Here is a 24345-nt window from a genome sequence, read left to right on the forward strand (position 1 = left end):
CATCAGCTCTGTCCCGAGGTGGCTAGTGGTCCTGTAGCTCCAGGCTGCTCTGACCAGGGGTGTGTGGGGGATGGGAGTATGGAGAAGGGAGAGAGTGGAAGAAAAGAATGGGGTCTTACCTGTGAGTCCAGTCTGGGAGAGAGGAAGAGAGGGGTCTTTACAGCTTCTTATTGCTCCATCCGGGAGGGCAGCAGCAAGGAGCTGACCATCCCTCATTCACTGTTTCCTCTGCTGCCTCTGCCTTGGCACTGATCTTTATACAGCCCAGCTGGCTTGAAACCTTATCCTGGAAAGGCGAGTTGACAGCCCACATCACTTGACAAGAGGTGGCCAGTGAGGGGCAGGGAGGCGAGGGGAAAGGTCAGTGTGTTTCAGATCTGGTTCAGTTCGCTTGGCCTGGGGCTCTTTAAAATAGCTCCTTGAAGCTGCTGAAAGAAGAGCTACCTCAGGTGACAAGAGTGTATGAGGAAGCAGGTGGACCTGTCCCCGTGGAGAGTCCAAAGACCAAGGCCTCCCATGATAGCTGGGCAGGGCTACTTCAGGGCCTCCTCGCTGTCATCACGGTGGGCAGCCTCTCATAGGCCCCTCGCGTCGAGGGAGGTACTACTAGATTCTAAAGGGCTGAAGATGACAGCTGTATGGAGGCAGGACGCCCATGCCATACAAGTCTATGTAGACGGGCCGTCCATGCTTTCTCAACATTCTCAACCGCCATCACCATCAATTTCAGAACATTTTCCTCGTGCCCCAAAGAAATCTTGGACTCATTTGCAGCCACGTCCCAGTCCTCCTGCCCCCAACCCCTGGCAGCCACCAGTCTGCCTTCAGTCTCTCGATCTCTGGACAGCCCGTGCAGGTGGAACCTTACGGGACGTGGTCATTTGAGACAAACTTTTTTCACCTCGTTTCGGGGTTCAGGTTTACCTACGATGTAGCACCCCTGGTCCCGTGTGCTGCTGTGCATCTTAAACCTGCTCGTTTCACAGAGGCGAGGGCTGAGGCTCAGGGAGGACAGTGACTGGCCCAGGTCAGACAGCTCCTACACGGGAGGGCCTGTGGTGGATGGGGAACTGCTGTGGGTCTCTCAGCTGTGAGTGCTCTGACCAGAGCCTTGGAGGCTTCAGCCTGGACAAGGCCAGAGCTCAAGGAAGCTGGGCGAGGGTGTTTGCGGGTGGCCTGGCCCCGGTCTTAGGTACTGAGGGCAGGGTTGGGGCAGCCTAACCCTGGGACCCAGGCAACATTGAGAGGCAGGTGGAGAGGGAGTAAACTGGCTGAGGCAGAGGGAGGGTAGACGGGGGGCATTTCTGGCCTTGTGTAGATACTCTAATGCCAAGCCTGGGCTGTTCCCTGGACTGGGTCCTTCCTGGTATGTCTGCAGGACAGGAGACTGCACCAAGTGGCTGCTGAGATGGGGAGGGCTCCTCATAGGAAGTGGCCGCTGGGTTCAATCTGGAATGACTCAGTGGTGGGGTCAACTATCGGGAGGAGGCCAGGCAGATGTACAAGGAGGGGGACATGGTAGGAACCCCAACAAGGGGGCAGCGGCCGGTATAGGAGGGCCTGGTTAGCTAGCAGCATGAAGAGGTGTGGAGTGGAGGGCTAGGCACCGAATGCTGGCTATGGACACCAAGGTTTGTCTTGTGGGCGCTGGCCCGGAATGAGAGGGGCCTGACCATTCACGGAGCATCTTCAGTGTGTGAGGTGCGGGCTGGTTTTCAGTACTGTCCCTTATCCCAGTGATTACACTGATATCCTCGGGAGCTGGTTAGAAATGCAATTCATACGCTGTCATCTTGACCCGCTGAACCAGACTCTGGCGATGGGTCGAGGAGCTGTTTGAACCACTGTCTAGGTGAGTCCCACACGTGAAAACTGAGCCGCTTTCGCCCTCTCAAGCACGCATCTCTCGCAGGTCTTCTGTGGGTGCTGGACCTTGAGGGCACCATCGTTTGCCCCGTGCCCGGGTCCGCACACTAGCCTCCACACTGGCACAGTCCTTGCATGCGAGGGCTGGCTCTCGGCAATACGAGGCAGAGGCTCGTATCTGTAGTTTGGTCCCAGAAGCCACAAGACATCCTCCCAAAGCTGTGACACCCTCAGTGGGGCCCCACGAGATGGGCTGGGCCCTGGGAGGGAATCTTTGGGGTGAGTGAGGTCACAAAGGCCAAGTGTTGAGACTGGCTCGTCAGGGGGTTTGTGGCCTCGGTGTGTTCTCTTCTCTTGTTCCGCTGCTGGGATACTGCATTCCTGAAACTCCTCTCCCTCCCCAGATGGGGACGCTCCAGCCCTGCCTGGAGGAATGTAGGACTCCGCTGACTGCTGCTTGGGGGCCGGGCCAGCTCTGTCCCTTTGGGATCCCTGTTCTTAAAACTCAGTTCACGGTCAGAAGCTCCAGGCTGGATTGCTGCAGGTTCAGGGGCAACCAGGGTCTGATGACCAGAAACAACTATTTGCAAGCAGCCATCGGAGGCGTGCTCCCAGGGAAGGAGGGCTGGTGGCGCTGGTTCGTTGGTTAGGGGATCAGACTTCTACCTCCTCACTTCCACCGCTGCGGCAGCACTGGGGAAGTCCTTTCACCTCTGAGCCGGGACTGGTAGAAGTTCATCAGTACAGAATCCACTCCTTGGAAGCTTATGGCAGGTGATGGGTTCCAGCTTCTTGGGGTTCCTTTGTGGAGTCCGAGACTGCCCTTGGCCTGGGGAAGGAGCAGTCCCTGTCCTGCAGGGGCCTTCTTCTCACGTGACCTTACAGGAGGTTACTTACAGGAGCTGGGGCAGGATTTGGGAGCATGAGGCTTCGCCTCAGGCCTTGGCCTCCAACACTCCCTGTAAGATCTTGGTGGCCTCATGCAAAGTCCTGGGCTTTGGACACACAGCTGGGGGAGGATGGGTGGAGGAGTTAGGAGCACTCTAGCTGAAGCTTACGGAGTTGAGATAAACAGGTGAGAAAAGGAAGGGGTGAAGGGTAGAACTGAGGGCAGGCATCCCTCCAGCTTCTGTTCCAGGGTCACTGGTAACCTGAGGGCACAGGGCATGCCCTGCCTTGTTTTACAGTTATCATATCTGTGTGTTTGCTGATCTCCAAGAGCTGGGGGTGGGGGGTGGGGCAGGGTGGAGCGTGCTGACATTTCCCAAGGCCTTCCTCTGTGAGCCAAGTGCAGGCGAAGCACTTTTACAAAAGTCATCTTGTTTAATCTCTGAAGCTCTGCAAGGCTGGAGCTGCCTCTTTTATAGTCATCCGAGGCAATGGATGCTCACAAGGGGCAAATGAGCCGGAGGGCGGAGCGACACCAGCCCACTTGGTGGACCCTGTGAGCTCTCTGTCCCTTGACAGTGGTCTCTCCTTTCCCCCAACTCGGAGTGCTGCTTGGTCACTGAGCAGCAGCCTGGTGACATCTCTGGGGCAATTCACTTCCTGGTCACATGAACAGTCTAGTTACTTATTTGAGCTTCTGCTTCTTTAACCATAAAATGGGATCACAGCGTCTCGATACGGAGTTGTGTTGAGGACTAGAAGTAACACATGGTTGGGGATTGGATGACGCAGGGTTTCGTTTCCTCTCAATGCTGTCTCCCCACCACCCTGAGCACCTCTTGGAGGCAGGACCCCAATGTGCCCCACAGGGCACTGCCCGATGCTTCTGGTTGCAAAGCTGAAGGTGGGGTGACCCCTTCCAGAATGGGGGGCTCTGAAGCCACAGGGTTGCCTGGGTCTCCTGCTCTAGAGGCCAAACTTCTCCCAGGGAGTGGCAGCTTGTTGGGCTTTCTCTCTGGCAGTCGGGGTCCAAATGAATTCTCCCTGTTCCCTCTCCCAGGGCCAGTCTGGGAAACCCTGTACACAGAATACAAATGCTAATATGATTTTATTCAAACACAGAATAATGCCTCTCAGAGCAGGGTAAAAACAATTAAGTTAAAAGCATGGTTAGAATTGCAGACAATCAGATAAAAAGTTGATGGAGGTTTCAACTATTAATTCAATACAGCATACAAATAATTTCTATCTATAAAAATCTTCATTCCCACACAGTGAAGTGGAGGTGGCCTCAGCTACGTATGATGCATACCATGGATACTTGGCCCATCACCCATCCTTTAAGGCAAAAAGGCTCCGAAGTCTCAGCCAAGGTGGGTGGCCCCGCACAAGCACACGGGAGGATGTTCTTCAGCAGAAAGAAGCTTGCTTGGGCCCCCTGGTCAGAGATGAGGGAGTCCTGGAGTGCTCGGATCTATGCTGCCTAGCCTTTGCCTCACCATGGGAAGAAGGCGCTGAAGTCCTGGTAGGTGGGCACAGGGCTGGGTCGCATCTTTCCTTCAGCCTGGGCTGATTAGGTCTTTGTGGGCGAGGCTGGTGGTGATGTCCATGTGATGGCAGCCCTGGGGCCTCCCGCACTGGGCCAGGCTGAAGGAGGGCGGCAAGGGGGTCCTTCCCTCAGTCTCTCAAATGGCTGCGTTAGTCTTTCTTGGAGTACTGGGAAGAGAATATCCGCGCAATCCTGCGACTCTCTTCTTCAGGCAGATCAGGAGGCAGCGAGGTAGGTCTGGGGCGACAGGGTCTGTGGGGTGGGGCTCCTCCTCTGGGGGCCTCCCCTTTGTCCTGGAGTGGAAGAAGTCACCGTGGTTAGCCTCGGTATGGCATCATCACCAGATCAGTCTGAGTCCTCGCATCTTTGACTAGGACGTTTGGGCTCCCTTGTTTACACAGTACTTTACATACACACATACCTTATTTCACGCTCATCTTGGCCCGCGCTGGGTACAACACTCTGAGCTCAGAGGCTTCATGTTAGTGGCCACTGTCTGGCCCTAAAACTGCGCCCTTTCCATCCTAAGATGCTGCCTCTAGAGAAGGCTGGGCAGATGCAGCCAGGGCAGGCTTGAAGCCTCCTTCTCGTGGCACGACTTGTGACAAGTCATTTGTTCTCTGGGTTGTGACACCACGGGGACGAAACCGACTCCTGTAATATTTTCTCTGTATGACGTCCGGAGTTGTGGGGTCCCTGGAGCTGCCAGGTGACGCAAGGCTATAAGTAGACACACAACATCCTGCTACCAGACCTCTGTCTCCGGTCAAGAGCGCCTCACTAGTTCCAACATTCAGGGGCTTGCCTCTGGGCTACGGCATCGTGGTCCTTGTCCATGATTCACTCACTCACTCCTTCCACCCATTCTTGTGCATTTATTCTGTGTTAGTCTCCAGCCCCCACCCAAACCAGCTGCCTGAGAGCCAGGGCCCTGGGGAAGAGTCAGTGCCGATAGGAGCCAGGAGTGGCCAGTCCTGGCAGAGCTGGCTGATTTCACAGCCAGCCCTGCAGACAGATTACCTATCGCTTCCTGATCCCCAAACCCATGAACTAACCTAGTCACCACTTGATGGGGTACTGTACCACTCTGAGCACTGAGAACAAACTGGCGAAGACCCTAAAGGGTGAGACTAGTGCCTCCCAGAGTCTCTGCACTTCTACTGATGGGAAACTGAGGCCTGGCCAGGGGAGAATCACTGGAGTTGCTTGGGGATCATTAGCATTTAGTCATCTCCTCTTTAACATGGTTAATGTCTACTCTAGGCATCTGGGAGCCCTGGTGGCACAGTGGGTTATGTGCCAGGCTGCTGCTAACCAGGTCAGCAATCTGAACCCGCCCATTGCTCCTTGGGAGAAAGATGACGTTCTTCTTGCAGAGATTTCCGGCCCCAGCAACCCACAGGGGTCAGTGCTACCTTGTCCACAGGGTTACAATGAGTCACAATGGATTCAGTGGCAGTGCGTTTGGTTTTGGGTTTACTATAGGAGCCTACCCTGTGCCGTCCGGCAAATACTGGGCTTCTAACCATAAGGTCAAAGGTTCAAATCCACCAGCTACTCCTCGGAAGAGGCGGCTCCTTGCTGTAGAGCTACGTAGCCCTGGCACCTCGTATATAAGATCTCTAAGTCGGGACAGACTGGATGGCAGTGGGCGTGGGGTTGTGGTGAGAGGAAGACAAATGGACACAGCTGGGCTTCTGACCTCCAGAAGCTCACCGGGAAGCAAGGGAGACAGACCTACCCTGAGTTTAGAGACCCAGCTAGGATGTGACAAGGGATTCCCTGTTGGGCATCCCTACCCGGCAGCCTGGGCATCGGACTCCCTGTACAAAGGGGGAAAGGTGCAGCCTCCAGGGTCTCCTCCGTTCTAGAATTCTAAATGCCAAGGGGTGTGTGACTGAGCGGGCACTCAGTGCCCTCAGCAGTGATAGGGCTGGGCTCAGAAGGGAAGATCCACCTCCCTGTCCTCTAGGTAAGGCTGGAACCCAAAGAGGACAATCCCTGAAGCCCCTATGCCTTAGGCCAGGCTCTGCCTATTGCCCCCCCACCCACACTGGGTGTTGCTAGAGGGCATGAGAGCAGCTAGATCAGCCAGTGACCTGGGGGAAGGGTGGGGTGGGGAGGAGGCTCTCTCTGGCAGCAAGCAGCTCATTCCCTCATTCTAGACCCAGTGTTTGGCCAGGTCATGTCCTCTCAGTGCCTCTGTAACACTTGGGAGACCCTGGGTGCTCCCAGCAACTGCCAAGAGAACAGGAACCTGGAGTTTCACTCTAGTCCCTGGCTCTTCTGCAACTGGGCTTTCTGGGCCATAGCCCTACACTGAAGAGGGATCACGGAACTGCCAGCTTGGACTCCCAAGTCCGATGGTGAAACAGGTTGAAATGTGGCCTTCTCCCCCAAGCCCTGTAACCAGGCTTATTTCCCCAGGTCCAGGGTGGGGGGGAAAGGTCTCTGCTTTGGAGACAGAGGTGGGTCTTGAACGCCATGGTTAGAGGGGCGATGTACCTGGGTTCATAAAAATGACAATAAACTGACCTCCATCAGTGAGTGACTAAACTTTTCAGGAGCCTACCGTCTCCTCAACCTGAATAGCTCCTCCACAAAGGACACACAATAGGCGGACACTGACCTACTCAGCCATCACCGAGATGACACGGGAGCACCGGGAAAGGAACCAGCAGTAAGCAGTGGGCAGGTCAGAGGGAGGTTCCAATAGAGCTGGGGCTCAGGGGAGGCCATGTCTCGTAGGGCAACAGTCCAATCACAGGCCTGCACCGGAGACTCACACCTACTGGCCAGGCCAACATTTATACTGGAGAAACGGAGGGAGGCTGCTTCATCAAACCTCCCAGCATGCTTACCTGAACCCAGTGACCCAGGAGGCTTTATCTGCAGGGCCCAGAACAGGGACAGGGCTTGGCTCTGGGTGGGCTGGGCAGGGCAGGGCAGGGGTGTGGAAGGACAAGGGACACATTCAGCAGCATCTGGCTTTTGTTGACCTCAAGAGGGCTTAATTAATATCTGGACTCATTTAAAGGATTCTTCCCTCACAAAGGTTGCTAACCCAGGAGAGGCTGGACAGAGTAGCTTGTCCCATTCAATTGCTCTCTCTGCTGTGATGGCCCCCTCTTCTCAGGGGGCCCTCAGTCTCCTCTGCCAACAGGGATCCAAATGAGGAGAAAATGCAGCAGGTGGTACTCTGAAAACCATGGACTTTATCCAGGTCCCTGTGATGCAGTCTCTCCTCCCAGGAGCATTTAACCCTCTTCTTTGGTTTGAAATGGAATCTGAGCCATGCCACTGTGTTCTGTGTTCCCTGGACTTCAGCCCCGAGACAGAACCCCGAATGGGTCACCTGCTCACAGGAGAGTGGTAGGTGGATACTCCCTTACGTAACCACCCTGTAGGTGTAGTGGTTATGCATTGGGCTGTGATCCCAAAGGTCCGTAGTTTGAAGCCACCAGCTGCTCCTGGGAGAGATGGGGCAGCTTTCTATTCCCGTAAACTCCCAGAAACCCACACAGGCAGTCTACCCTGTCCTACAGGGTCACCATGAGTCAGCAACCCTGCTTCTAGGGTCTCCCTGGGACACTGCGCAGCCGTGGCAGTAGGGTAGAGAGGAAGGAATCCTACTCTGTGGCGCAGCCTCTCCCGTCCCACTCATTTGGAGAAGATACTTCCCCTCTTGCTTCTAGGAAGCTAAGGGCGTCTGTTGGCTTCTTTCCCGTCTACTGGAAAGTTCAAATGAAACTCAGCTAGGACCAGGGCTGATGTTAACTGCAGAGCAGACTGCTCTCCCCAGAGCCCACTCCAGGCAGGGAGTTAGGCGAAGTATGTCTCGAGTAGAAGTAGGGTCAATCACCTCTCCAGGGCATGCCCGACTAAGCTCTCTCCATTCAAGCCTCGCCCCCTGCCTCTGCTTGCCCAGCGAGCCTTGGGCCTGGGACCTGAGACCAGGCTTGTTCTTCTCCAGAGAAGCTTCCCTAAGTGACATGAACGCTCAGGACTTCCAAAGAACTGAAGTAAACAGCCCTCTGCTTCTGGCTGGCTGGGCTTGTCAACAGTCTGCTGCTGCTCCAGAGACAGGGCTCCACTGAGCTGCCTGCCTTGTTCCACTTTCACCCACTTGGCTGGCTGCCTTTCCCTGGTGTGCTCCCAGAGTCCTCTCCTGAGGCTGGGTTTAGGACTTCCACGGCCCCAAAGAAAGCACAAGTGGCCACAGATAGGAGCAGGGGGAAGGTGGGGACAAGATATGGAGACCAGGGGCTCCGCACTGAGAGGTAAATCCGAGATCTGACCCACACAAGCCTAGTTGTGGTCTGGCTGGTCTCCACACTCTGAGCTCACTCTCCAAATCCCTACATACCAGAGTTCTCGTCACCACCTGAATGTTCCACTGACATTCACCCCCATCAGCCCCCTCACCCCGCAGCCTTCCTTTCAGAAAGAAGCCTTTCCAGAATATTGCACGGGCCAGGAGACAGAAGGCGAACAAACCTCTGCCCAGGGGCACCCACTCACTCAGGGTCCTAGTTTCCTCCTCTGCACAGTAAAGGGGCCTGAGAGATCAAGACTCACGCCTGTCACTCAGTGTTCAAAAGTGCAGATTCTTAAGAGGGAAAGGCATCCACCTGGGCAACTGCGGGCCCCTGAGCAGAGCACCTGCCCAGCAGGCCCGCTGCCTTGAGCCGCTTGTGCAACTGCAGTCTGGGTCAGGCAGGAAGGGGTCTGGCTGTGTGCCCTGACTTCTGTACACCCTTGGCCAGGGAGCGCACCGCCTCTCAAAAGCTTTGTGGGCCTCTATCAGAACTCTGTGGGCTGCAGGTCTCCTGCTGGGGCCCAGTAGAGGGCTAGGAGTTCCTTAAGGTCTGAAAGAAACTCAGCAGTAGGCCAGGGCCTCTGTCGTGGGGAAGAGGATCGCAGTGGGCTGAGGAGGGTCTTTCAGATCCCTAGTGACCAGATCCCAGTGAGTTTGTGGAGGACTGGGTTTCTCAACAGACTCATGCACCTTTTAGCTGCCTATGGGCGCGCTTGAAGAAAGCTCAGGAAGAGAGGATTGGGGAGAAAAGCAATAGCTGGAAAAACCTGAAACCAGGCTCCAGAGCTGACCCCGGCCGTCTGGGGCAGGGCCCTCTCGGCCCTGTGTCCTCCTGGCACTAACCCAGGGTCTGCGACCACCATGGCATTGCTGGGTTGAACTCCATCGCTCCTGGGCAAATCTTATGAGACAGGCATTTTCACAACTAGAGGAAAGTGAAGCCCAGAGAAGTTAGGGAACTTACCCAAGGTCACACAGTTCCTAAGAGGCAAAGCTAAGCTTTGAACTCGGTTAGTCCGGGTTCACAGACTGTACTCCTAAAAATAGGGCCTGGGAGGGAGAAGAGAATAGCGCAGGCACAAATTAAGGCTGCGTTGCCTCCCCAAAGCCCCAGAGTCAACAGCAGAGCCAGGCATAGAAACGACGCTTGGTGCCTGGTGGATGGAGTCAGAAGGGCTGTGTCTGGCTGAGTGGGAATGAGCACACCGGGGAGGCCTTGAAGGGTAGGTACACTTATGCCTAGGCTTGCCCATTCCCTGCCCCTACACTGGGTGCCCCAGGCCTCGTCTTTGCAGTGGGTAGAAGAACCTGGGGTAGTCTAAGAAGGTGCAGAACAGGGCCCATTTTCATGGCGAGTGCTGCGTGTATGCAGGCAGGGCACAGGCCAAGACTTAGAACAGGCTGCTGCTTGCTCTTTGCTTCGGATTCCCAGCCAACTGTGACTGTTTGAGACCTGGGCCACCCGCCCCTCCTCTGGCACTTGAATTTGCATGTGCCAGTTGCTACATTCTGTGGGCTCTCTGGACCGGTTCTTCCTTCCAAAGCCACAGTGTATAAAACCTGGCTGCTGTCTTGAATTTTTCTCAGGCGATTTCCATGCGGCTTCAACTTCCTCTCCCTGGAGTAGTGCTCTCAGCAAGGTTTCCCTTAAAGCTGCTGTGCCACTTACGGAAAGTAGTGAGTGGGTGGAGGGCCAGCGCCTTTCTAAAGCTCCACGCAGACAGGTCAACAGCAGCAGGGCCAGGGCCCTAACATGACAGGCGCCAGGGTGGGTTGATAGTTAAAAGCAGCATCCAGGGAACTGTCTGCTCCCCGAGGGAAGGCTCACAACTCCTCCTTCTGTCTTCGGCAGCTAGTTAGGACCAGGAATTTGCGTATTTGCTGCCAGATATAAATTCTGAGTTTGAGGCCCAAAGGACCCTCTTGCTCCCTACCCTGCCTGTCCCAAGGCTCAGCTCTGGCTCTTCTCTTTTGGAAAACCTGGGGAAATGTCTAACTCTCTGTTTATATTTTAGGACCCTAGTGGTCATGAGTTGGGCTGCTTGCCACCAGGTCAGCAGTTCAAAGTTATCAGCCGCTCACAGGGAGAAAGATGGGGCTTTCTACTCCCTTAAAGAAACTCATCTTGTCCTACAGGGGCACGATGAGTCGGAAGCAACTCAATGGCAGTGAGTTTGTTTTTTGTTTATTTGCTACCTTAGAACTTTGGGGCTAGGACAGGATCATTGGTCTACATGAAGACTGCATGTTAGAAGAATTATGCTGGTCAAGGAAGGACTATTTCCTCATCAATTCCCAGCCGTAACGGTGCCTCTGAGTGCTTTGGATGGTGCTGAAAAATTCTAATGGCCAAAAGCTGTAAGTAAAGGCTACTTATTGGGCATTAGTGAACCTGAGCAGCTGCAACAACCCAGCAGGATGCTGTAGGTGGAGGGCCTCCTTGCCAGAGAGTTACTGACGTTGCCCAGGCTGCTCAGGAAGTAAGAAAGGCTCCATGTGTGTGTTCCTGTAAGTTCTGAAAGAAAGCCAACTTGGAAGCTAGTGATGGACCCTTTGAATGATACTATGAAATGCTAGAAAAAAAGATATACTTGATAAGTTAAAAGATTAAATGACAACATCTATTAAACTATTAAGGGCCTCTGCAGAGTCTTCCTTCTGTTTTTAGATTATACTGTAGGTGGTAAATTGTATATGTAGTGGCTTTTCCACTCCGGAGATTTTGAATAGTCTTATAAATACTCAACCAAATACTGACGCCGACACTGGGGTGAGGCTAGTCAGCGTTACTGTGTTGTGACCAAAGCAGCTGGTTTCACAGCTGGGCCAGGCACTTCACGGCCAATAAGGAGGTGTGGCCTGTGTCGCAGAGGGGTTTCCAGGCCCAAACCCTGACTCTCCAAATACACATGCACACAGTGACAGTTGGATAAGGAGCCACAGAAAATGAAAGGAAGTGACAGAAACATAAACTGCACAGCTACACAAACACGAGGCTTGAGAAAGACAGTTTTACAGATGCCTTAACCAGCAGTAATAACACAGAGCAGCCAGCCCTGTACACACACACGTGGTCTGAAATAGACAAGGGGATAAAATACACCTGAAACTGAGAGATGTACAAGTAATTTGAGGCAATTCTGAGAGACCCGACTTAAATACGCCAACAGCAACACCTATACCTAACTCATTTGCAGTCATTTAACAACATTGTTGAGGTAGGTATTTTATTTGGCTTCTAAATAGATAGCCAATTGTCCCACTGTCATAGATACATAATCTATTTCTTCCCTATAATTGAAATGCGAACTTCACCCATTCTCGTATTCCTGGATTTCTAGATTTTTATTCTGATCCATCCATTCCCTGCTTACAGAAACTTTACAGTAATATCGTGACAAAATAGTAAGGCAACTACTCCATCATATTTTAAAACTGTGGATAATTTACTGACACAATTCTTTCAAATTAAACTTCAGGAAAAATCTTTTACATTTCAATGTATTGTCCCCAAAGGAATAAACTTACCGTTAGGGTTCTGAATGAGACTTAAGGCCATTTATTCGTCAGCCTGGGGACGTGTGACAACCGTATGCCGAGTTACACTGTCTCACCCAGGAGTCGTGTGCATCCACTTATTTCTTCACTTAGGCCCTTCAGAAAACTCTTAGGGTTTCTCTTTTGATCATTTTTCTTTCATAAGAGTGTTCCATTTTAAATCTGTATTATGGGTTTTGTTGCTATGAGAGTGGGATTCCCTCAGCCCGTTTCATTTCCATGTGGTTCTTGCTGGTAAAAAGGTAAGCCAATGTTTTATATATATTGCTTTTATATACAGACTCATCTGACTATACAGAATTATGTATAGCTTAGCCAAGTTGCTGGGATTTTGTGAATACTCAAATCATATCATCTGCAAAAGAATGTGGATCTTTTTGGTCTCTTTCACTAAATTTTATACCCCTCCCCTCCTTAATAACACTGGCATGTACTGAGCATGCAGCTCTGTGTGTGGTGCTGTGGACACAGAGCTGCACAAGGCACATGGTCTGTGTCCATCAAGTTAGTTGGCTAGCCAAGCAGACATGAAATTCAGCCAATTATGCATAAGCTTACAAGTATGGTAAGTGCTACTTAGGAACAGTAATCACTGCCTCAAGATCATATAAAGGTAGAGCCAACCTAGGTGGGAATCGGGGATGAGTGAGTGACTTTTACGGTGAGCTATGAGAGCTAAGGGGGAGTTACGTGAAGTGGGGCAAAGAATCCCGTGCACTGGGATGCTGGCAGAGGGAACAGTATGTACAGACGGGCAGCACAGTGCACTAGGCCTCATTCAAAGAACTGACAGAACGCCACTGAGGCTGGAGGGTAGTGAGCAGGAAGAAAAGGGACAGACAAAGCCGGAGGCGGCGGCAGGGGCCAGGCCACGCTGTCCGTGCGCAAGAATTTGCATTTTCTCCTAAAGGTGACATGACGTTACTGAAGGGCATGGAGGGTTTCAGAAGGAAAGCGATGGGCAAAGCCAATTATTTACCCTACATCCTCGAGTATAAGCTGACCCAACTATCCGGCCAGGCACCTAATTGTAGCATAAAAACTCCATTAAAAATGTGCTGAAAAACTCGGCTTATACACAAGTATATACAGTATCTATTCACTTAAAATGTCCTATTGTGGTGATGATTGCCCTACTCTTTTAATATGATTGAGCTACTGACTTGTATATGAATTATATGCCAATAAAACTGCTAAAAATGTTCTGAGCACCTAGAATGTGGCCTGTTGCAGATACTGGGGAGAGAGCTGTGAAAATAAGAGTGCTTCTCTCATTGAACTTACATTCTAATGAAACCAATCAACAGGCAAATACATGCTCGATCAGAGGGTGAGGGTGACCGAGGAAAATAGCCAGGGTAAGGATGACAGGACGTGCCAGGCATATGTGCACAGGGGTTTGTTTTGTGCTATTTTACCCACAATGACCAGGAAAGACCACACAAACAAGGACCTGATGTTCTTTGGGAAAGAGCATTGCAGGCAGGAGAACAGGTGCAAACACCACAAGGCAAGACCATTCTCAGGAGGAATGGCAGGGCGGCCAGGATACTGAAGGGGAGAGGGAGAGGAAATCGGCTCAGAGGAGTGCCAAATCTGACCATGGAGGGTCTTGGAGGACCTTGCTTGGGCTTTTCCTCTCTGCGAGATGGGAAGCTTTGGAGGGTTCTGAGCAGCAAGTCACATGATCAAACATCTTCAAGGATAACAGGGTGCTGTATGGGGAATAGGTTGCAAAGAGCAAGAACTGAACAGAGAGGAAAGTTATTAGGGTGCTATTATAATATTCTCGGCAAGAAATGATAGAAAGTGTTAAATGCAAGGTCTAAGGTACCTTTCCCAAGCCATGGTATTTTCAATCACCTCATATGCATGTGAAGCTTGGACATTGAATAAGGAAGACCAAAGATCAATGAGTTTGAATAATGTTACTGAAAAAAAAAAAGGAAAAGTGCCATCAGAACAACAAATCAATCTGTAAATCTGTTAGGGAGGACATGTAGGCAGGATGCTCTTTAGAAGGATGGCGAGACTTAGTCTCACACACTTTGGGGATGTTATCAGGTGAGATCACACCCTGGAAAAGGACATCGTGCTTGGTAAAGTAGAAGGGCAGCAAGAAAAGAGGAAGCGTTCTGAGATTCACTCACTCAATGGCTGCAACAACGGGCTCCAATGTAACAACTGTGAGGCTGGCACAGGGCTAGCAGAGTTTTGTTGTGTTGTACACAGGGCCGCTGTGAGTCAGAACTGACAAAACAGCACCTAACAACAAAGTTTGAAAATTGGATGATAAATAAAGAAGTTTCCAGAACTTTAAAGACTCATTTCCTAATGGTGCAATGGGATGAAAGTCTGATTAGAGTGGGAGATCAAACCAGATGCACTTTGGAGAAAGAACGATAGGGGGAAATGAAGCTATTTGTGCGGATGGTAAGATTTCATATCACATACTTTGGACATAGTATCAGTTTGGAGCGGTTCCCGGGAGGACATTGTGTTTGGAAAAGCAGAGGGTCCACAGAAGAGAGGAAGGGCCTTCACAATACGGATTGCTCCAGCAGCTACAACAATGAGCTCAAACAGAGCAACGCACGTCAGGATGGGCAGCATTCCATCCCGCTGCGCACAGTCAGGGGTGCCGTACATAGGAACCACCATTATTAAGAGAAACAGTCACAGGGGCCATGACGGGGTGGACAATGGAAGACATAGGAGAATATGTTTGCCCACTGCCACTGACTCAGCTTCCAGTCACGGCAACCTATAGGGTAGAGAAGAAATGTTTCTTAGGCTTTCCAAGAAAGTGTCTATGGGAGCGGACAGCCTCATCTTTCTCCCTTGGAGTGGCTAGTGGGTTGAGCTGTGAATCCTGTGGTTAGCAGCCCAAATGCTTAACCCACTGCACCACCGGATAAAACTACCAGTGTGGGTGTGGGGGATTGAGGAGTAGGGAGAGGAAAGTTGGCGCCCGTGCATCTGGTTGGAGGAACTCCATGGACGGTGGCTGAAGCCGCTGAGAGACAGACTGTGTAGGCAGAAGAACAAAGGAAGGCAAGCTCAGTGCTGGACAGTGACATGCTGTCAAACAGGAAGGCAGACATCTTGAGGGTCACTCCCCGGAGCTTTTATGTTGCTGCAAAGAAGTATTTGCAATGAAGAAGCCATGGATCCTACACAATTCTATCACGAAGACTTTATTTCCCAATGACTGGTCCTTCCCTCTTTGCTTTCATCTTTCGCATCCCGATCACCAGTAATTATCAATGCATCCTGACTGTATGCTTGATCAATTTCAGACTGAGATCGGTACAGTTCTTCAATTTCTTCATTATTGGCTTTAGTGACTAGTGTATAAATCTGGACAACAGTTGTGCTACTTGGTCTTCCGTGTATGCCTATGGAGATTAGCCTAGCAGGGACAGCATGGACTACAAGACAGAGCTTCCTGACAAGGAGCGTGAGGACATTCCTTTCAGTCTGACTCCCAGGATAGTAAGCCATGATTGCCCTAGTCACAGAAGGGCAAAGACAATTTTGGTTCATGCATGTCTAATATATTGATCTTTATGTGTTCCGTTTGCTTCAAACTTATTAATAGATGTATGCAGTTGTCTTTTCTCATTTTGAGCCTCCCACAGCAACAAACGAAAGACCTCAAAGTTCGGCCTCATCCATGGAGGCTGACCTTATTCTGGGGAGGGAGCTCGTCCACAGTCGTATTCTGATTGCCTTCCAACGAGAACGGCTCATCTCCCGGCAGTATATCTGACAATATTCTGCTTCCAGTCTTAAGGTCCCAGTAGGCTAATCCCTCAGAAGCAGATCCCCTTTTCCTCCTTATTAGTCTGTCTTAGTTTGGAAGTGCCGCTGAAACATGTACCCCCTGGACGACACTGCTGGGATTTGAAACACTGCTGGCGGAACTCCCAGCAACACAGCAACAACCAAGCAACCAACCGCCTTTTGACACAGGGGCACAGGAGTGGTGGTTTCCCCAGCACACTATAGACATGTGTCAATCCTGCTCCTATAGCTGTGGCTGTAATCCCTTTAGGGGACAGGTTTTCTGCGTGATGTTAACAAGGCAATATTAGTGTAGAGAGCGGTTTAAGTCAATTTCTTTGGAGACTTGAAAGAGCAGATTAAGCAAGCCAACAAGCAAGCACAGAGAGGAAGACAGAAGCCACATAGAAACCAAGGAACCTGGAAGAGATGCCGAAAGAAACAATCTTCACCCACAGTAGGGGCTACACATACGGTTCTGGGAAGGTGGCGGGAGCCTTCCCCTAGAGATGGCACTCAGAATTAGGTCTCTTAGCCTCCTAAGCAGTGAGGAAGTAAATGTGCTTGCTAAGGCTATTCACGTGCAGTATGTTACAGCAACACTACACAGCCGAGGCAGATAAAGAAACCTCTGAAGAATGCACGCCATGTAAACCATGTACTCCGTGACAAAAGAAAACATTAAATCTTCACAAATTAGCCTTGAGACATAAATGTCACCTCCCTAACCTCCAACCTGGAAGAGAAGATGTGACCTTCGAGACAGCATACTTGAGTTTGATGCCACAGTGGACCTTACAGTGTAGAGTTAAGGTGAGAAATTCACATAGGGGCCCTGAATGTCTGATCATTTATTGAGAGACGACTGAGGCAGTATCAACCTCTCAACTCTCTCTATGTGTATAAAGATATATGGACAGATAAACTCTTAAAAGCAGCCAGAGAATAAATTATAATTATATTCAGAGCAATAAGAACTGTGCTACTTCGCATCAGACGCGATGGAAGTCAGCAGAATATCTTTAAAATGCTAAAAGGGAAAAAAAAACAATTCAAGAATTCTTTGTGAATGTCAAAATATCTTTTGATGAAGGCAAAAACTGCCCCCCTCCCCAGACAACTGAAGCAGAGAGAATTAAGTTACTAGTAGATCCATATTACATGAAATTCTATAAGAAACTTTTTAGGCTTAAAGTAAATAAGCCCAGATAAATATCTGAATGTAAAGAAGGAATGAAAGGCACTAGAAATGCTATTAGGGTCTCAAACACGGAGGAGGGGGGCGGGGGGCAGAAAAAGTTTGTAGGAAAAGGAATTCTTCCATGATCTTTCTGAAGCTCCCTCATGTGCAGGTAAACAAAGAAATATACTTTTTGTTTCACACTCTTTAAAGTGAGGTCCCTTTTAAGACATTGAGAGCCCAAGCGCTGAAATTAAGGTGACCCTGCCCAAATATACTTCACACTTAATCTCAAATAAACCCAAAGTAAAAGGAATTCAATCAAAGCTCTGACTGATAGTTATAATGTAAAATGTCTTTAATAACAGCCTAGGGAGAAAGGAGCCCAAGAGCAGCAGACAAGGAAAAAAATAAAGGCTGTTGGTCAAGAAAAGAAATAAAGGGTCGTAAAATGTATGGGAATTGCCATCTTCTTGAAACTAGACTTGCCCTTGAATCAATGCAACAATGTTTCTCTATCCCTCTCCCAGCCTTTGTTTGTATCTCATGTTTCATAGTTCAGAGACAGCCTGTCCCTTGGGAGACAGTACACCGTGAAGCAGAAATAAACAAGTGAGAACAGCAGTGAGGACAGTTCAAAAAGTCTTACAGACCTTCCTTCCTGCAGGGCAGGGCAGGGCTGACACTGCACCCACTTGCACCCACTTGGCAAGCAGGGAGAGAAGAAAAGGACCCAGGAGGGCCCTCTAGGACAATCGTCTCCACCACCCTATGAGGTATGAATGATTAGGCTGTGTGGCCCATCCAGGACTTAGGTCTGTGCTGATGCCTACAGAGGGAGGGCTCTGTCACCTGAGCATCCATACTGACAGGCATGTGTGAGAAACAGAAGACCCGGAGAGGAAGATGAGCTGGGTCCACAACCGGAAGAGGAAAAAGGCCAGCAGAACTGCAGAGCCTCCTGGGAGAGGACTGGAACGCCTCTCTTCCTAGGAGAGAATTTACATATTGGAAACAAACTGAGATCTGTGGGACCTTCGATTGGTCTATGGGCCAAATACAAGAGATGTCCTCAAACTGGTGCTGGGGAAGGCGGGAGGAGAGAGCACGGAGGGCCACGTGTCCGACAGCTACTGTGGGACCGTAATCCCAGCCCCGAGGATGCTTTCCATCAGTTATCAATGCACTCTGGGAAGCCATATAACATGTTTGCGGCTAATTACAAACTGAAGCTTCATAAAAAGCAGACAAACTGGCTACAACGACGAACCATACGCCAGATGCCATGATTTTCAGGTGGCTTAATGGAAGAGCAGAGAGTCTGAATTTTTTTTTTTTTACTCAAGTCTGAAGGTCCAAATTTCTGTTCCATCACTTACTGGTTAGGTGACCCCGAGTAGTGACTTAAGCTTTATGAGCATATCTGTTTTGTACATGAAGAATGGAAATACTAATTCTCAGTCTGTCAGTCTGTAAGTCTGTGTAGGAAGCTCTGGGTCTGCTTCCTTATCTACTACATGAGGACAGTAGTAACCTGTCCCTGTCTCACTGGGTTGTTTGGGGGAATTGCATGAGTTAGTAACACGTTAAGTACTTGGACTTGTGTGTTGAACAAGGGCTGGCTATAATTAAGGTGTCCTGGTGGCACAGTAAGGTCCGCATTTTGAAACTACCAGTCACTCCTCAGGAGAAAGAGGCGGCTTTCTACTCCTGTAAAAAGTTAGTCTTAGAAGCCCTCAAGCAGTTCTACCCGATTTGGGTCAATATGAGCCAGAAGTGCTGCCTTTGCATTTAGTCTCAAATATAAATTCCTTCCCCTGGTTTACTGTATGATCCTGTATGATCTGGGTTCTCTTCACCTCACTGTATCATTGTCTATGTTCCCGTCTTATTGGCTTTCTGTCCGATCCTGAATTATGCCCACCTCCTTTCAGCCTCACTTGGCGTTTTCTCTGCCTGGAATACTCTTCTCCAGCTGCCACCTGGCTGGCTCGTCCTCAGTTCAGGACAGGAGTCAGCAACGAGACTGTGGGTGCATAGTGACCGAGCCACTCCTGGGACAGTGCCAAGTGATAGAAACCTCTCTACCTTGATTGCCTCGACTTCAAACAGGATTCATAGCAGTACGAGTCCCGCTGGTCAAGACCCACTGCCATGGAGTTGATCCTGACTCCTAGCCACCCAACGGAACAGAGGAGCTCCGCTCCATAGTTTCTGAGGCTGGAAATCTTAAAGGACACAGCCGCTTCATCTTTCACCCAAAGCGTGGTTGGTGGCCCACATGCCGACCTTTCAGGGAGCAATTTAACTCACTATGCCACCAGGGCTCCTTACCTCGTTGGCTAACACATTCATTAATGGGCAACAGGAAGTGCTTAGTACAGTGCTTAGTAAGCACCATTTTCAGGTGTCAGCTTAAATGCTGCCCCCTCAGAGAGCCTGCTCTTTCTTATAGCACCCAGTGCTCGTCCCCTCATTCCCTGTGGAAGTCGGGCAAAGTGTAGAGGAGACAGAACTGATGCCTCTGATGACGGGGTTGGTGAAGAATGTGACATGTCTGAGAAAGCGTAAAACCAGAGGTGCTTAGTTTGTGTAAATACACAAGCTCAAGAGCGACATTCAACTCCCTTTACAAATCTTGACATGAGTCCACGTTGAATTTTAAAGCTGCCTTTTCTAACAGCAGTTCTTCTAACCTTGATATTGACTTAACCTAAAAAAGGCATTCTTTTTCTGTAAAGGCTGGCAGGGGCAGGATATCACAATCCACTCACAAAGTCTCTCTCCACTTTGGTCAAACAGATCTAAGATGTGATCACTTACACTCAAAGGGCCATGATGTACACAGAGCATTGTCGACAAATCTCTATCAGGAACCTTCAGAAACAGGTATGATTGAGAAAGCAACTCTAGTAGGTTATAAGAAAAAAACAAAACAAAACCTGCCCTGCCACAGTCTGGTGACCATCCTAGAATAAACTCAAGCATGTACCTTTAACCGATCATGTAAGCTCACATCTTACCCGCCTATCCTTGGTAAGTCCCTGCTTTTGTCTCTCCGACTATTTTTCAGACAATTATGGTTTTGTAATTTTTAGTTCCTGCTCAGCTATACAAGTTTTTTCCCCCCTTTAAAGAAGGCACAGAGTATCAGCACTTCGTTTGTTTGGGAGATGCTTATTAAGCTCTGAAGTGTTTACATGCTGTGCTCAAACTCACAGCCGCCAAGTCGACTCTGACTCCCCGGAGCTCTCTAGACCAGGGCAGAGCTGCCCGGTGCCATTCCGAGGCAGTCCGGCCTGAGACAAGAAAGCCTCACCTCGGAGTGGTCATTTTCACTCTGTGAATTTGGATGTCTTCCTGGTCCGGACTATCCCTATCCCACAATAGGGCTTTGTGTATATGGACATCCCTCTCTCCCCGATTTTTTCTTTCTTTCAATTCTTCACTTTAACTTTAAGCAGACTCCATTGCTGTTGCTCGATGACAACTGCCAGAGCAAAAAATCCATAAGGAAATGTAGCCCAAATGCTCCTAGACGTCTCATCATGCTGTCAGGAAGGGCCAGTCTCTCGACAATAGCAGGCTTTGTAAAGTAGAAGAGGTCTACTTAGATAAGATAGGCCAGATAAACCGGAGGAAAAAACAAGGGGATTGATGGTTCTGGGGGACATAGGAGAGGAGGAGGCGGGAGAAAGGAATGGGGGTGTCAACCAACCCAGGGACAAGGGAACAAATAGTGATCTAAAATTGATGGTGAGGAGGTTATAGGATGCCTGTGGGGCTTGGTCAAGGGCAAGGTAACCAAGAGGAATTACTGAAACCGAATGAAGGCTGAGCATGATAGTGGGACAAGAGGAAAGAACTAGGAGGCAAAGGGCATTTATAGAGGTCTAAATACAGGCATGTACATAGGTAAATATATTTATATATAATGATAGGGGAAAAATCTATGTACATATATTTATATGCTAAGTATTAAGATAACAGACAGACATTGGGCCTCTACTCAAGTATTCCTTCAATGCAAGAACACTTTGTTCTAATAACCTGCCATTCCGTGATACTCACCTTCCCAACTTGATTGCTGAAGACAAATGGGTGTATAAACAAATGTGAAGAATGCTGATGGTGCCCGGCTATCAAAAGATGTAGCATCTGTGGTGTTAAAGGCTTGAAGATAAACAAGCGGCCATCTAGCTGAGAAGCAACAAAGTCTACGTGGAAAAAGCACACCAGCCTGTGTGATCATGAGATGTCGATAGGATCAGGTATCAGGCATCAAACACCCAGAACAAAAAAATCTTATCAATGTGAAGGAGGAGGAATGTGGAGTGGAGACCCAAAGTCCATCTGTAGATAACTGAACATCGCCTTTCAGAAGAGTCACAGCAAAGAGATGAGCCAGTCAGGGCGCACCCATGAAACATACAACTTTCCTCTAATTCTTTAATGCTTCTTCCCCACCCTACTCCCCACTATTATGACCCAATTCTACCTTAAAAACTTAGCTAGATCAGAGGATGTACTGGAACACAGGGAATCCAGGACAGATGATCCCTTCAGGACCAGTGGTGAGAGGTGATCCCTGGAGGGTGGAGGGAAGGTGGGGTGGAAAGGGGGAACTGATCACAATGATCTACATATAACCCCCTCCTAGGGAGACGGACAAAAAAAAAGTGGGTGAAGGGAGACATTTGTCAGTGTAAGCCATAAATGAGTAATAATAATTTATAAATTATCAAGGGTTCATGCAGGAGGGAGGAAGAAAAAAACACGAAGATCTGATACCATGGGCTCAAGTATAAAGAAAATGTTATGAGAATGATGATGGCAACATGTGTACAATGTGCTTGACACAATGGGTGTATGTATGGATTGTGATGAGCTGTACAAGCCCCCAATAAAATAAGAAAAGAACGTGCTACACAAGGGGAAATAAAAAGTAGAAGGTCAGATAAAAAGAGGCTGCAACAATGGGCTCGAGTACAGCAAGGGCTGTGGCGGAGAGGGTCGCTATGCTTGGGAACCGGAGCGATGGCCAACAGCAGTGCCCGTCACAATCTGTAAGTAGTTTTTTTGCTCACGTGGTGCCCAAACGGACTGTGCGCTGTGAAGGCTGGGATCCTGGGTGTCCCCTGTATGTTACATGCTCCGCACCCAGCAGAGCGTCGTGAGACACGGAGTGGGCACCCTCCGCTCACACCGCCTTTGCTTAGTTGGAGTTCCCCTAGCACTCGGTGTGCTCTCCTGAGCCCACTCCTAGTTCCATACTTCTGATGTTTGTTTTTACCATGTCAGGCTTCGCTTCTGCGCTTAGACTCTTGCTTTTCGTCGCTGTCCCCGAGATCTTGGCCCACTGTTGGGGCCACCAGCTGCGCTCAGTACTAGCTCGAGGAGTGTCCACTCTTGCTGCCATTCCAGACTGCTCAGGACAGCTCTCGAAGCTGCACCTTTTCACAGAGGAAGAGACAAGGATTCTGTGGGAGGCAATGGAGTTAGCTGGCTGGTCCCTTACCTGATCTGCTGTGGCTGGTGGGGGCAGAGCTGCAGAGAGTGAGAGCATCCGCAGGGAAGCCTCCAACTGCTGGGGAGGCAAAAAGAAGTTGGGCACCACGACGGGCTCTGGGCTATACTAATCGTTAAGGGACAAATATGCGCAGAAGTCTATCCTCCCGCCTGACCAGTGTGTCCACTGAGCTAATCGTCAACATCCACCTTTCTGAGTAATTCTCGTCAGGGACTCTGACCCCCTCTTCCTCGTGTGCCACACGATCTGCACCACAGGGTGAGGCTTGGTGACTGAGTCTCATTGGACCCTCTATCGGTTTCCTTCAGTGTTCCCTAAGCTTCTCAAGAGTGCAGGGGGTGTCGCTATCTTCAGTCACCTCGCCACTCTCCCTCCTTACAGCCCTGCCCGAGGCTGGCTGGCAGGCAGGTCGTGTTGAATGATACTTGCTGATGGCCTGCTGGCCCCAAACTGACCTGTTACAGGTTAACCAGAGTGTGAGGGAGCGAAGGGAGGCTCCAGGAGCGGTGTCTTAGCTTGGAGGGAGATGCCTCTCTTGCTGGTAGCTCTGTGATCACATGCAGGAATGAGGACCTTGCATAGGGGATTAGAACACAAGTGCTGGTGGACGGAGCTGACTCATTCACCTGGACAGGAGTCCCACGAGGCAGGTATCAATTGGTGCCTGTCCTGAGGATCCTGGGGCACTATGGGCTTGACTTAGTGCCCCACAAAATCTACTGAATTATAGAACTGACAGTTTGCTGGAGCTTCCAAGGGGTAGGATTCTTTTGGCAGTTTAATTGTCCATTCCTGTTCAATTTTAGAAAATAGCTAAGTATGGTTCCTATTTCAAATCAGGTTTTCTGTTTTAGATCCATTATTTTGTTATACTGTGAACTCCAAGAGGACACAGCTGATCTGTTCATAGATGTCTTTCTGCCACCCAGCAAAGCCCCTGAGGAGCCCAGTGGCGTCACGGGTTATGGGTTGGGCTGCTAACTGCTGGGTCAGCGGGTTCAAACCATCAGCTACCCCGTGGGAGATGAGGCCAGACTTCCTTGGAAGGGCACCGGGCAGTTCTGCTCTGGTCTAGAGTGCTCCGAGGAGTCAGTCGACTTGGCGGCCGCAAGTTTGAGCACAGCATGTAAACACTTCAGAGCTTAATAAGCATCTCCCAAACGAACGAAGTGCAGTTATTCCGTGCCTCGCTTAAGCCACTCGCTGGCTATAGCGATGGGTGTGGAGTTTGAGACCCTAACAGGGAAGAACCCTACCCTTTGAGTGGGGAGGCTGAGGGCAGCTTGGCCGGGAGGTGCCACGGTGTGTCTGCAGCACGGAGCCTCGCCTCAGGCTATGTTAAGGTTCTGCGGCACAGTCATCCTCGCTCCGTCTTTAAGCTCTCCAGCTTATGAAACATGTGTCCATCTAGAAAAGGAACCCCAACCACCCACTGCTGACCTGATTCTCTACCAGTTACCAGAAACTTGCCACTCACTACATGAATACCTTCAGAAAAGAGTTTGCTTCCTGTGCCCCCGTTTCTCTGTGTGTAAAATGGAAACCACAATAGCACAGGCTGCGCTGAGGGTTAAATTAGCTTACACATGTAAAGTGCTTCGTGTCTGACATACGGCGAGCACTCAATCCAGGTGAAACTCTCCCACTGATCACAGACTCTCGAGCGCAAC

General features: G+C 50.1%; 1 protein-coding gene across 1 annotated transcript in view; it reads right to left on the reverse strand.

The window, feature by feature from the left end:
- Window positions 1-3857: 3857 nt before the first annotated feature.
- The window catches only part of C2CD3 (C2 domain containing 3 centriole elongation regulator), a 120842-nt gene continuing 100354 nt past the window's right edge, over window positions 3858-24345 (reverse strand). Inside the window, exons 32-33 of the mRNA XM_075546264.1 lie at window positions 22664-22775; window positions 3858-4596 (exon numbers count right to left, since the gene is read on the reverse strand). Of these exons, the coding sequence (XP_075402379.1) occupies window positions 4453-4596; window positions 22664-22775 (256 nt within the window). The 3' untranslated portion in view covers window positions 3858-4452. The remainder of the gene's footprint in view (window positions 4597-22663; window positions 22776-24345) is intronic.

Source organism: Tenrec ecaudatus, chromosome 4 (assembly GCF_050624435.1).
Source record: "Tenrec ecaudatus isolate mTenEca1 chromosome 4, mTenEca1.hap1, whole genome shotgun sequence".
In the NCBI taxonomy this organism is placed as follows: domain Eukaryota; kingdom Metazoa; phylum Chordata; class Mammalia; order Afrosoricida; family Tenrecidae; genus Tenrec; species Tenrec ecaudatus.